General features: G+C 40.7%; 1 protein-coding gene across 2 annotated transcripts in view; it reads right to left on the bottom strand.

The window, feature by feature from the left end:
* The window catches only part of ETV4 (ETS variant 4), a 63757-nt gene that overhangs the window by 22903 nt on the left and 28074 nt on the right, over positions 1-12780 (bottom strand). For both annotated transcript variants that reach the window (XM_018573229.1, XM_018573231.1), the window contains exons 3-6: positions 12463-12516; positions 4900-5026; positions 4142-4300; positions 3381-3634 (exon numbers count right to left, since the gene is read on the bottom strand). In XM_018573229.1, coding sequence (XP_018428731.1) covers positions 3381-3634; positions 4142-4300; positions 4900-5026; positions 12463-12516 — 594 coding nt within the window. The remainder of the gene's footprint in view (positions 1-3380; positions 3635-4141; positions 4301-4899; positions 5027-12462; positions 12517-12780) is intronic.

A 12780-nucleotide genomic window follows, 5' to 3' on the forward strand; every position in this document is an offset into this window, starting at 1 on the left:
AACAACCCCCCCCCCCCCCCCCAACTTCTTCTTGTTGTCGCCGTCCCCGCGATCCCAGGCATCCGATCCGGGACCGGCAGTGTGGCTCCATGCACAGAGAACGGAGGGAGATCAGTGCACAGAGAACGGAGGGAGTTCAGTACACGATCTCCCTCCGCTCTCCTCCCCGGTCTCTGAATGCAGGAAGTGATGTTTACTACCGGAGAGGTCACTCTCCGGTACAGAAACCGGAGAGAAGCTGATGACGCAGATCTGTGCTTCATCAACTTCTCTGGGGGTCCCTAGGTGACATTAGGGGTCTTAGAGACACCTGATGTCTCCATAAAGGGGACCTGTCACTGTAATTTGACATCACATAGGGGGATTCTTATCCCCCTATGAGATAATAAAGTTACATGTAAAAAAAAAATGTGCTCAAATTAAAAAAGAAATTTACACACACACACAAAAAAAACCCCACAAATTTTTTTTAAAGTCCCCCACATAGATGCGCAAAAATGCGTCAGGTGCGCCTACACACAAAAAAACGACAATTGTGCCAATTACACCGGACATGTTACTTATTGCCGCAAACATCACAGTGAGAGCAATAATTCTAGGGCCATCAATCACTGATAACACTAAAATGATGATCGGTAAAATCTTTTAAAAAGTGTCGGCTATAGCCAATTTTGCGATTTCGCGGGCGTGCACAATTTTAAGACTTCACACGTGTGGTGTCTATTTACCCGACGTGACCCGTCTTTTATCCAAATTGGGTAATAATAAATGTTTCCTAACATAATAAAAGGGAAAACATTTTTTTTTTTTTATTCTGTACTTTTTCGTTATATAGTAAAAAATAAAAAACCCCAGTGGTGATTAAATACCACCAAAAGAAAGCTCTATCTGTCCCCCAAAAAATAGTATAAAATTAATTTCAGTACAGCGTTGCATGACAGAATAAGCGCCAGTCAAAGTACCGCAGCTCTGAATACTGAAAAATGGCCTGGACAGGAAGTGGATGCAAACACCGCGGTCAGCAAGTGGTTAAAGTGTTCAGGCCTAAAATTGTGTATTTTTACATGTGTGCACACAAAAAAAAAAAATATATATATAAATAGTAGTAATAATACATATTAATGATAATAGTAATGGTAATAACGGTAATGTTAATCATCATCATCATAATAGGCTCTGGCAGCAAGAGTGTTAAAAAAAAAAAAGCTGATCTTTCACAATCTAAACAAAAACCTGCAAAAGATTACAGCTCAAATGTTAATACTAGAAGTTTTGTACTATCCATACTGTATTGCAACGTCATTAGCACAGTTTTTTTTTTTCTCTCAAAGCCTTAATAGCCTTGGGCAGAAATACTGTAACAGATAGTGTTACCACAAGACAGCCCATATTTCTGCTATGATGTCAGCCGCCTATGAAAAGGCAGCCCAGCTGTGTAAACCGGCACCAGAGTAGCCCTATGGGGACTTCTTGTCTTTCGCTCGTCCTCCATTTTGTGAGTGAAATTCTTTTGACTCCATTCAGAGTGTATGTGTGTCTGACTGGCAGGCAGGTGGGAGGGAGCCATGAATCAAGGTCATAATGCAATCCTATCAGAGAAATTTGGTAGCTTGAAATTGCAAGGTCACAGAACACGAAGAGTGCAGCCTCATCCCAGAATGGTCTGCCACAAGCTGGAAGATGAAACTCCACAAGAAGCAGTGATAGATCCAAGACAGATTTTAATTTATCTAAATGCTAAATAAGCATTCCAGGGACTAAAAGAAGATGGCAAGAGTTGAAACTCCATCATTAATACAAATCAGGTTTCTGATCGGTCTAGCAGTGTAATTCCACTGCCAACCATTCCTGAAAGTTTTTGTTTTTTTTCAAGAATGTTAAATAGTCTTTAGTTACTGCATTGTTGTACCTTAAAACAAGCCATTTAATTTACATTACATTTAATGTGGCGGCACTGAGTTGCGTGGAACAGACATTAACTCACAAGCAATGCAAACAGACAGCGGTTCGGAAACAAGACAGACAAGGGCAGGCGAGTACTTAAAGCACCAAATACTGCTTCTCGCCTTGGCTATAAAATGTGAGGGTAGAGACTAATATCAGACAGGGATATAAAGGTCCCATCTGTAATGAAGCTATATGGGGCTAGCTGTAGAACAAATCTACATAAATGACAGATTTTATGCATAACCTATTATAAATATAAACTATTATAAATAAGTAACAAACAATTGCCACCAAAACCCCAAAGGGTTATAAAAACTTCTTTACAAAATGTGGTAACATGGAATACATTAACATTTAGTTTAGCAGATAAATATTGTACTTTTAATTATTCACCAGTAAAACGCTCTCAGGTAACTGGCTCTGTTGCATGTCTACAGAGGTAATATTTATTAAGGGATCATTACTTCCTTAGGGAGTGATTTACTTTTGTAATGATAGGCAGATTTCTCATAGAACGACAGTTAGATATCTGCCTTTTGGGACCTGCCACTGTTTCCTGTGCACCTGGCCATACGGATAGAGGTGCATTTGCGATGACCAAAGAGAAGAGGGGAGCATCACCAGACTACACAGAAATTTTGCAACAAGCTGAAAATCCTATGCAAGCAGTAACGAACCCGACAAATGATTTAACTACAATAATCCCAAGCTATGAAGGTTTAGTTGCTTTTACACCCACGTTAACCCCAAATGCTCAGATTCTTGTCTGTGCAAATTGGGCATCTGATCAAGACATTTATAGCCAATCCTAAAACAGCAAATCTATTTTTAAGATATTGCGACTAAAATCTATTGTTCGGTTTAAACCATTCCTAAACCAGTATCTTTTTCAGACTAAGGCTAGCCATAGCCTTCCAAGAATAATAGGTAGAAAAACATCTGCTTGTGAACTATGGTGGCAGGACATGCCACGGTTTCTTATGAGATTTGCGTGGTAAACTGCAGTGGCACGCACATGGTTAACAAATTACTCCCATGTTCTCTACAAAAAGAGGAAACTGGCCAATTTGTATGCAAAATTTCCCAAAAATTACAGAAAGTGATTCTGATCGCCCAACTGGGCAGTCTTGAGTATCAGGCAATGAACTGGGGGAAAAAAGAAAGCAAGGCCCATCCTAAAGTTGGCCATGAACTTGAGATAGCAGGCTGATGAGTATATATATATATATATACACACACACACACACATACACACACAGTATATTATTTTTTTTGTGAAAATGGCTGCAGATAAAGAAATAATGCACATTATTCTGTAGAAATCATCTGGATGGGGTAAAGATTACTAAAGTTTTGTTAGGCATTAAAGACCTTCATTTTGACATCTCTTTTAAACAAACATAGGGATGTGCTCAAGGTAGCAGGTCTTTTACCTGAATCATATGAATAGTCTGTCTGTTCCTGTTTGATTACAACACTGGAAGGATATCTCTGGGCTCTGCTTGGACCGCCATGGTTTGCCTGGTCATACATAGGGTCATGATACTCTTGCTTGAAGCCCTGCTGTGGGTATGGAAGACATGGCTCGGACATCTGCCGCTGGTAGTTGGCAGGAGACTCCCTGCTCATGTTCTGTGCTGATGGAAAGGAGTGGCACATCTCTGGCATTTGCTGTGGGTACCTAGAGCTAAGAAGACAAAATATGGTTAAAAAAAAAAATGATGTACAAGGGCAAAATTAGTTCAGTGCCATCGGCATACATTATTGTAAAATATGCCAAAACAAACCTCACCACATAGTGCCTGCAATCTGTCTATTAACGTACTTAAACACAATGCCTGTGTCCTAAGATGTTAATGAACGTTCCTTGTGAGAATGCTCACCTGCACATTTTTCCTAGTTCTCCGACACCATTTTCAAGTGGCAGCTATGGTCTCCCCTACCCTCAGCATTGTTCCTGACCATGGGATTACCATGAGAGCTATGACATGGCAATAAATGGGGTACTTTACAAATCAACCTAGTAGCTCATGCTGTCACAGTAACTTTCTGGGTCAGAAAATATACCTGTAGCCCTTATATTTTTATGCTGTAGATAGATTTCCCTTTGTTATTTTGATGTAAAATACAAAATATGGTTCCCACAAGAGAAATGAGCTAAAAATCAACAAAGCAATTTAATAATGACCCTTACCTATGTTCCACGTGGTATCCTCCAGACTGAACAGACTGTGATGAGCTCTGTGGAGTGACAAATCCCCGGTCCTGTCTGGAAAAGTGATGGAGTGGGGACACTTGAGCACCTTGGTTCTGAGATTTGATACCAGCTTGTCTGGATGTTTGGTCATAGACACTGTAAGCAAAGTAAAGAGGAAACTGCACATTAAATAACACTATAGCCACTACCAATCCATAGGGCAATAAATTAAAAACATAGTAAAGTTATCGTTAAAGGCCAAAAAGCCAAGAATTAAGTGACATCACTTCTGCCATAATTCCAAAAAGCATAGGGTGTATTCCTAAATCAAGAATAGTGGGTGCAGATGTGCAAATACAGGAGGGTATTCGGAATGGTTCCTAAAATGGATGCAGCCTGAAATTACATTTATTCCAACTGTCAGTGTTGCTACACATAAGATATGGAAACCGTGTCTTATACAAACAAAGTCATGAGAAAACTACAATGATGGGGCTAGAAGGAACCAACCCTCCACTAAAATATTGTAAAGCACGGCGTTTGGAATATGTGACTTTATCATTTAAAGCTGCAGAGCTGGATGTAGCGTTACATTTTAGAGCATTAAATAAGTATCTAATTAATGCCACCAACTATCCTGAAATGAGAAATCCCTTTTCCTTTTACCTAAGTGATGAAAGATACGGCATGTGCATACTTTTTGTTTCAAGGAGGCAATGCTATACTTCAACATTAAAAAAACATAACCAACTCACGTGGCATAAAGGCACGGCTCCCCATTACGGTATTCAAACTGTTGTTTCTGGCTACACGAAAGACTGGGCTCCGAACAAGAACTGGGCTGTTCTTTCTTTATTTTCACTGGTGGACTGTGAAAAGCAACTAAAACAGAAAAAAGGAAATTAAATGTATAAAAAAAACACATCAGTCACTGAAATCCGCTTGAAAGAACCATAAAAGGAGCAATAATAGATAAGGTACCGTTTGCTTACTTCTGAAGAACTACAGATACCAGTGTACTTTTGTCAGGTGAAAAAGCACTAAGGGGGTATATAGTACCAGGTGCAGGGGCATACAGTATAGTGCCAGGGGCAGGTTGGCAATAAGGACCATGGCAGTTTAATCCATATGCACCACTATGTAATGTCCATATAGCTAAAGCTACTGACCAGGTAGCAAGTTACACTAAGATTATACTAGAACTCTAGTTTGCCTAATGGCCTGATATAATTAAACGCACCCGTATTTCATATTCTATCTAGTACAAAAAAAAAAAAAAAAAAGAAGGACGGGTTAGCATATGCGACCATCCAACCAACTGTAGTTTGTTTTGTGTGAAGTATTTAATGTATAACCAGAGTTCAAGGTTTGAATCCAGGTGTTTGTAAGCTGCTCCTTCAGGCTGGGCAATTACCAATAAAAATAAACACTTCTAAGGATTCTGGACAGCCTTTTAATGGACCCACCCAAACCTGAAAGCATAGGCCTGGAGCAAATATCAAGGTGCTTCCAGGTAATGCAACATAAATATATTTTTACCGCAGATACCAAAAGATTTTATTTTGTAAATAAAAAAAATAAGTATATATTACTACTAGACGGTTAGCATGGATTAAAAAAAGAAAGCAGTAAGATTTCATGCTTTGTGCTTGTCAGAAGATTTACCTGTTTAACCTTAAAGTATATCTAAACTTAAAAAAAAAATGAACACAATGCATTAAGGGCAGGGTGATGCATTGCAGTGAGGTGCCACTCAAGAACCTGCACGAAATTGGTGGGAGCAACCCACAAAAAAAAAAAAATTAGATCACATTCTAATTGGAGGAAAAAAAATACAAAATAATAATAATGAATATGCTTTATTGCATCATATGTAATAATCTGTTAATCAACTAAAATAAAACTACAAAATAAAATAATTCTAGTTTGTATTTCTGGGTTTACAGCTTGGACTGATCAGCAGATGAGTTCCCCATCGGATCATTTGGCTTTACATGGTTGCAGCAATAAAGGATTTGAATATAATCTGAAAGGACTAATTGCACATTAGACTAAAATCTATTAGAAGGAAGTAAATAAAATATACAAAGGTAAATGTAATCACCAAGATTAAAATCTACTCTTAAGAAGGTAAAAGTAAGGTGTTTGCATCACATTGTCCTCACGAGACTCGTGGGACACTAGCAGGGCCCAAAGAAGCACTTAGACAATAGGCAATGACGTATTTAATCTGTTCTGCTGTCACTGTTCTGCCATCAACTACATCCATCTTGTTTGCCATGTCCCAGTGCAGTCACGTGACAAATGTCAGGGGATGGTGTAACACCAATGCAAGCGTCTCACTTGGGACATCATTTCCTTTTCTGCAGATTGTGTATAGATCAGAGCTGCTCTAAACAGCAAAAGCTCTTTTGTCAATGAGCGACTCCGTGCGAGTAAACATTACAGTTCTGACTGCCGACACATTCCAACCACTTTCCATTAAGGTTTCCCAATGATTCAATTATTTTCCACCATAATTTGCTAATAAATTCGTTCTAAATCAGCCACTGTGATTTGTCTGGATTTGTTTTCTCATTTTGTCTCTCATAGTTGAGGTCTACCTATGATGCCAATTACAGACACACCATAATGTAGGGTTGTTGTTCTTAGAAAAACATTGTTTCTAGACACGGATGCAGTAATATTACTGAGATACTGGGGGAGAATTAAAAAGGAAAATATGCCAGTTTTGTGGTTTAAATATTGACGCATTTTCCATGCACCATATTAAAAACGTTAAAAGAGAAGATACATGTGGTGTTGCACCAGTCATGCCAAATTGCATTAAAAGTGCTATGCGACAGTTTCTATAGATTTCCGATTGTGTAGACTAAAATAATTAAACATTTGCGCCAATGTTCTAATCCAAAAACATTTCTAAAAGTATATACCAATACCAGAGTGGTATACCGTATATACTCGAGTATAAGCCGTCCCGAATATAAGCCGAGGTACCTAATTTTACCAAAAAAAACTGGGAAAAAGTATTGACCCGAATATAAGCCGAGGGTGGGAAATGAGGCAGCTACTGGTAGATAGATACCAATAAAATTACATTAATATTTATTTAAAAGATCATCTGGCAGTCTCCGGCCACCTAAATTAGGACCCGGAGACTGCCAGATGACCCCGCTCGGAGCGCCGCACATCGGAGCAGCAGTGACGCGACGCTCGGCGAGGTAAGTAAGATGGCACATGGCGCTGACTCGAGTATAAGCCGAGGGGGGCACTTTTCACCCAAAAAAATGGGCTGAAAATCTCGGCTTATACTCGAGTATATACGGTAAATCTGTAGAAAGGAGGGGCAACAACACTGCAGCTTGAGAAGAGGAGGATGCGTATGGATGGCCAGCAAGGTGCAGCAAGGAGAGGAGAGGGGGATGTTTATGGGCGGCCAGCAAGGTGCTGCAATGCAGTGAGGAGAGGGGAATGTGTACAGACAGCCAGTGAGTCACAGCAATGCAAGAAGGAAAGGGGGATGTGTATGGACAGCAAGTGAGGAGCAGCAATGCAAGTAGCTGAGAAGGGGACGTGTATGGACGTCCAGCAGGGTGCAGCAATGCAGGAAGGAAAGGGATGTGCATAGATGGCCAGCAAAGGGCAGCAATGAGAGGAGAAGTAGATGTTTATGGACGGCCAGTGAGGTGCAGCAATGCAGGAAGAGGAAAAGGAGAAAACTTAGGATCAGTGGAAGATTACCTCAGATTTGTGGATCCCAGTGGAAGATTACCTCAGATTTGTGCCAAAATGCTGATGCACACTGGAGTAAGTGCACTCCAATCTGATGCAACACCATGCGACAAATTGGCACATGCCGCTTTTATTAATCACTGGAAGCACCATTGAGGCGGTATCTAGAAACTGGCACATGTTTTGGTGTGCACCAGTTTTTGTTAATTCCCCATTGCCTGTAGCCTCTCTCCAGGCTGAAAAAGCAGGTAAAACTACCCCATAAAAACACATGCAAGAACATAAAATCACAGCACACACGCTGCCCAAGTGCTGAAACACATTTTGAAGATTTGCTAATAGATTTTAGGGTAATTTAAATAAGATGCCGCATGACTGCCACCAAACAAATCAGTAGTCTGCCCACAACAACCTTCTATAAGAGGAGCAGCATGGTTATTGTGGGTGACCACTCTCTATTCCTCTTTTCACACTTCTCTATTATGGAGTCATTTTGAGCTTGATTTATTGGCCTCTTTAACAGCAAAAACTGACATGTTTTCATTCAGGAAAGGTAGACTAGCAGTGTAACGGCATATGCTGGAACCTATCCTGTGCCAGCACTTCAATTACCCCTGAATCCTTCGTTTACAGAGCAAACAGGAAATGTGAGGGGAGGCAGGCCTCGAGAGCGGAAAAAAAGACAAACTGAAAGTACAAGCGGGCCACCAGGGGTTAAACTAAGGACACACAAAGCCCTGTACTATACATTGTTCAGGAACAAGTCTAAACGTGACACTCCCACAGGCCAGACCAGACACTTCCGAAACAGCTCCGCACAATCTGTTGTGGGTGCAATCCTTTCAAAGGCTTTGCGTGTTGCTCCCATAACAGAGGGAAAGGCCAGGCAGACAGACTGTATGATAAAGGAGTGTGCAGTTCTGTCTAACAACCCAGCTTATTTATAGAGCTGCCTGCCCCACATCTTCATATATCAACCAATTCACAAACAACAAAATCTTTGATTAAACAAAAAAGATGCCAAACTTCTTCCTCCCCGAACTGCTGGGTTTTCTATCAGTAATCAATGTGCAGACAGTTTCTCCACACATGACTTTAAAAAGGGGACAATTAAAACAAACGTTTTCCTTTATCAAATCAGTGCACTTGGCAGCATGATTGCTGAGGTATATAAAGTAACTGGTGTCCAGTATCCAGTCAATGCAGTGTCTAACACGTGATAAGCAGGAACTCGGAAGAGTGCAAGAGTAGAGCACTAATGACCTCTAATGGAAGATTGCATTTCATTACCGCCTGGCTAAAGCCGAGGGGAAACATTTGCTGCACTGGTGGAAGAAGTGCTGCAAACCTTTCCTTCAAATACAGAGAATTTTTGGAAGAAAGAGAAATGGTCTTCCTTTCAAATTAAGTGATTGCCACATGGAATTGTATGTAAAGTGTTTCTAAACCTCAAAACAATTTTCTATATTGCAGCTTACCAGTCCTTGCATGTGGTGGCGGAATAAGTTGTTTTTTTTAGAGACTTTTTCACTGGCTGCATCACCCTGAAAGTGCTGATCTTGTTTGATCTGGGAGGCCAAGCAGGGTCGGCCTGGTAAGTACTTGGATGCAAAACTGCCTGGGAATACCAGGTCCTGTAGGTTACCATGTAAAAATAGATAAACTGCCCATATGGTGAACTTGGTGCATAGTCATTCACTGCAAAAGGAAAAGGGGGCACTCTGCGTTTTGAAGAAAAAAGGTTTAATTGTGGCATACAGAAAGGCTTCTTCACAGTATGAGATGTGAATATGTGAAATAGGCTTCCCCAGGAACTAGTTCTAGCTCACTCAGTTAATTGTTTTAATGAAATCTGGATGCATTCCAAAATGCACAGAATATTTTAACATTTTAGAAGTTTAAAAAAAAAAAAAACACACACACGTCTGTCTTTGTTTATCTCCATTACATTAGGGCTGATGGGTAGTTTGCACATGAAAGAGAAGATTTTTTTGCAATCTGTCAAGCTCACAGGTAGTGACGGACACTATATTATTGGCAAGATCAACAAGGATTTTCTGTACTTGTACAAAATGTTCTTAACCTAAAATATGAAAACTGGGCCGGGATCTATTTCTCCTCAGATCCCTGCTGCTATCCCCCGCCTGTATGGGCTGAGGGAGCATGGATCCAAGGAGAAATGGCTGGTGGGGGGGCAGATCGCTGATCACTCCAGTGTTTGTAAACAACTGGGGACACCAAGTACAATGTGTCCCCAGTTATGAAAGAGGAAGTGCTTTACATCACTTCCTGTTCATTCATGAGTTTCTGAATGGAGAGAAGCACTCTGTACAGAGGCTTCTACCCATTCATAACTGAATGATCATAAACTATTTACCATCTCGTTTATGAATGAATGGGAAGCCTCTGTATGGAGTGCTTTCCATTTATTCAGAACCGAAGCTCTGTGTCCTCAAATTTCTTTTTCCATTTCAAAAAGGAAATTTCAGGGGCTTGTTTAGACCACTGATATTTCACCAAAGCCCCGTTGTGACATATTGCCGTGCATTGTGATGAGCCATGTTGCAATTAAATGTATGGATGTATCATTTTATTACAACACACACCAACACAGTGCACAAAAGATTTTTTAACATCAGTTGCTTATTTACAGTTCGTTGTTAATTTTTTTTTACCGTTTCTCAAACAGGCACAATTTAAAATTTGCAAATATTTGTTATTTATTAACTCAATAAATTTTTCTCTTTTAGATTTAGTTGAAAAAGTATTTTTTTTTGGTGCACCGATACAGTTTAGTGTGCTTTATCAATTGTGTATTTTTATCGGTTTAATGTTGATTTGGCAAAAATTTGCGCAATTATTGCAGGACCTACAAAATTAGCAGCACCATCTTTTTATTCTACTGGGCTTGTGCTTTCAGAAAACATATGGTTTACGGTAGGGGTGTTCAGATACCAAGTACCGTACTCGGTACAAGTACATGTACAGATACTTTTCCAGCTCCAAGACTAGACTAGAGAAAAATTCTACATATTAGGAGGCAGCTGTTATTTTTAAGGAGCATACAGAGATCCTGAGATTTGTGCATCCGTTTTAATATATGTTTTTTTTTTATAATTTATATAAAAAAGGGATACACCAATACCATTTTTTCAAGTCCAAGTACTGACTATTGTTTAGGGTCATATTCTAAAACAATACAGACTAATGATTTCAGGAAAGTGGTGGAGCGCCCGAGCTAGGTCCCAGCTGCAACCCTGGCAGTTCGTGAAAATGCCAAGTATCTGAACATCCCTAGTTTGGGGGGTCAGGTCAGCCCTCCAGTTATTGTGCTCCTGCTGCCTCCTGGGACATAAAAAGAGAACGAAGCGCCACAACCTAGCGCAATTACTCAGGTGCGACATAGTGAGGGTGTGAGGTAACGCACTCACTTGTGGGTGGATGAGCACTCGCTTCAATGGGGGCACAAAAAAGAAATCGTGGTGCTATGTGGTGTTGGGCAACAGGGCCGTATTCTTCCTTTTTGAGCAGTGGAGTAGTGAACCAAGTTGAAGATATAATGAAAATAAGATGGTGAGGCTTCTGGGATGAACAAAAAGAAGTGTGACTTCTATAACTCACCGTTAGAATAGTTGAGTTGTGAGGTCAACGACAAGAGTGTGGTGTGGAGCTGGTTGTTGTCCTACAGGAGGCGTCACGATCTGATCCCACACCAGCCGGCATCTCTGCGGGGATACAATTACCCCTTCCTAGTCTAGGGATTACTTGCCACTTACCAGCTGGCCCATCTTCTCACCCATTGGGACTTGTAAACCTCCTACCAGGTGCCACACCAGCTCGCCATATCTTCCCCTGCGTCAGAACACCTGGACGCCACCATACACCTCACAGAACCATTCTCAGAACAACGCACCCATCCAGGACTTTTTCCCTAGGGAATACAAAGCACTAAGCAGCATCCACCTGCAGGATTTCAATATTCATTTAGCCACTCCAGGATTGAACATTACGATCCATCATTCACTGTCTGGACCAGATCGCCACACCTCCAGCTCGACAATACACAACTAACCCAACGGATCAGATCGTGACGCCGCCTGCAGGACAACAAACAGCTCCACACCACACTCTGTGATGTCAACAACGAGAGTGTGGTGTGGAGCCGTTTGTTGTATGTTGTATGTTGGGGGAACGTGCCATAGAAAAAACTGAACTTCAGCCCATGAAAAAGCCGATTCATTCTCACTTTGAGAAGTTCAGGTGACAGATGCAGTTAAAGCCCTATGAAGGCAGATGGGCTTGCACAATGAAGTCATTTAAAATACATGAAACCAACACCTGCTGGGTTCTGCTTAATAAGGTTGATGCATACAGCATATGCATTTCTTCTCCCCACTAGAAGAAACAAACATTGATATGAAAAACTGGAACAAAGAATGTCACTAGCAAACATAACATTCCCTGCTGCAACAAGCACATTCTTCTGGCCTTGAAATGGTTATTCCTGAGAATGCTGTGCTGCAAGCTTCTAGCTGGATCATCTAAACCTGTCATAGCATTGTAGTACATGAAGCAAAATGACTTACGGTTTTCTGATTGCAAGTCCTGCAAAAACTGCTCATCGCTGTCTGGAACTTGGGCTAAAGAAAAAAAAAAAGGAGAGAGAATTAAACAGAAGTTAAAAAGAATTTTTGGACACAAGCATCTACAAGGTTTTTAAATGATGTTGCATCCAATGAACATACAGCAGCCTCACTAGAGTGGACACGAGACAGTGTGAGAACGAATATACACAAGTGTTGTTTCCAATGAGGAAATAAGATGTGTGTGTGTGTGTGTGTGTGTGTGTGTGTGTGTGTGTGTGTGTGTGTGTGTGTGTGTGTGTGTGATATCTATATAGTGGG

The sequence above is a fragment of the Nanorana parkeri genome, unplaced genomic scaffold (assembly GCF_000935625.1).
Source record: "Nanorana parkeri isolate BGI_ZX_2015 unplaced genomic scaffold, ASM93562v1 scaffold2283, whole genome shotgun sequence".
NCBI classification, from domain to species: Eukaryota; Metazoa; Chordata; class Amphibia; order Anura; family Dicroglossidae; genus Nanorana; species Nanorana parkeri.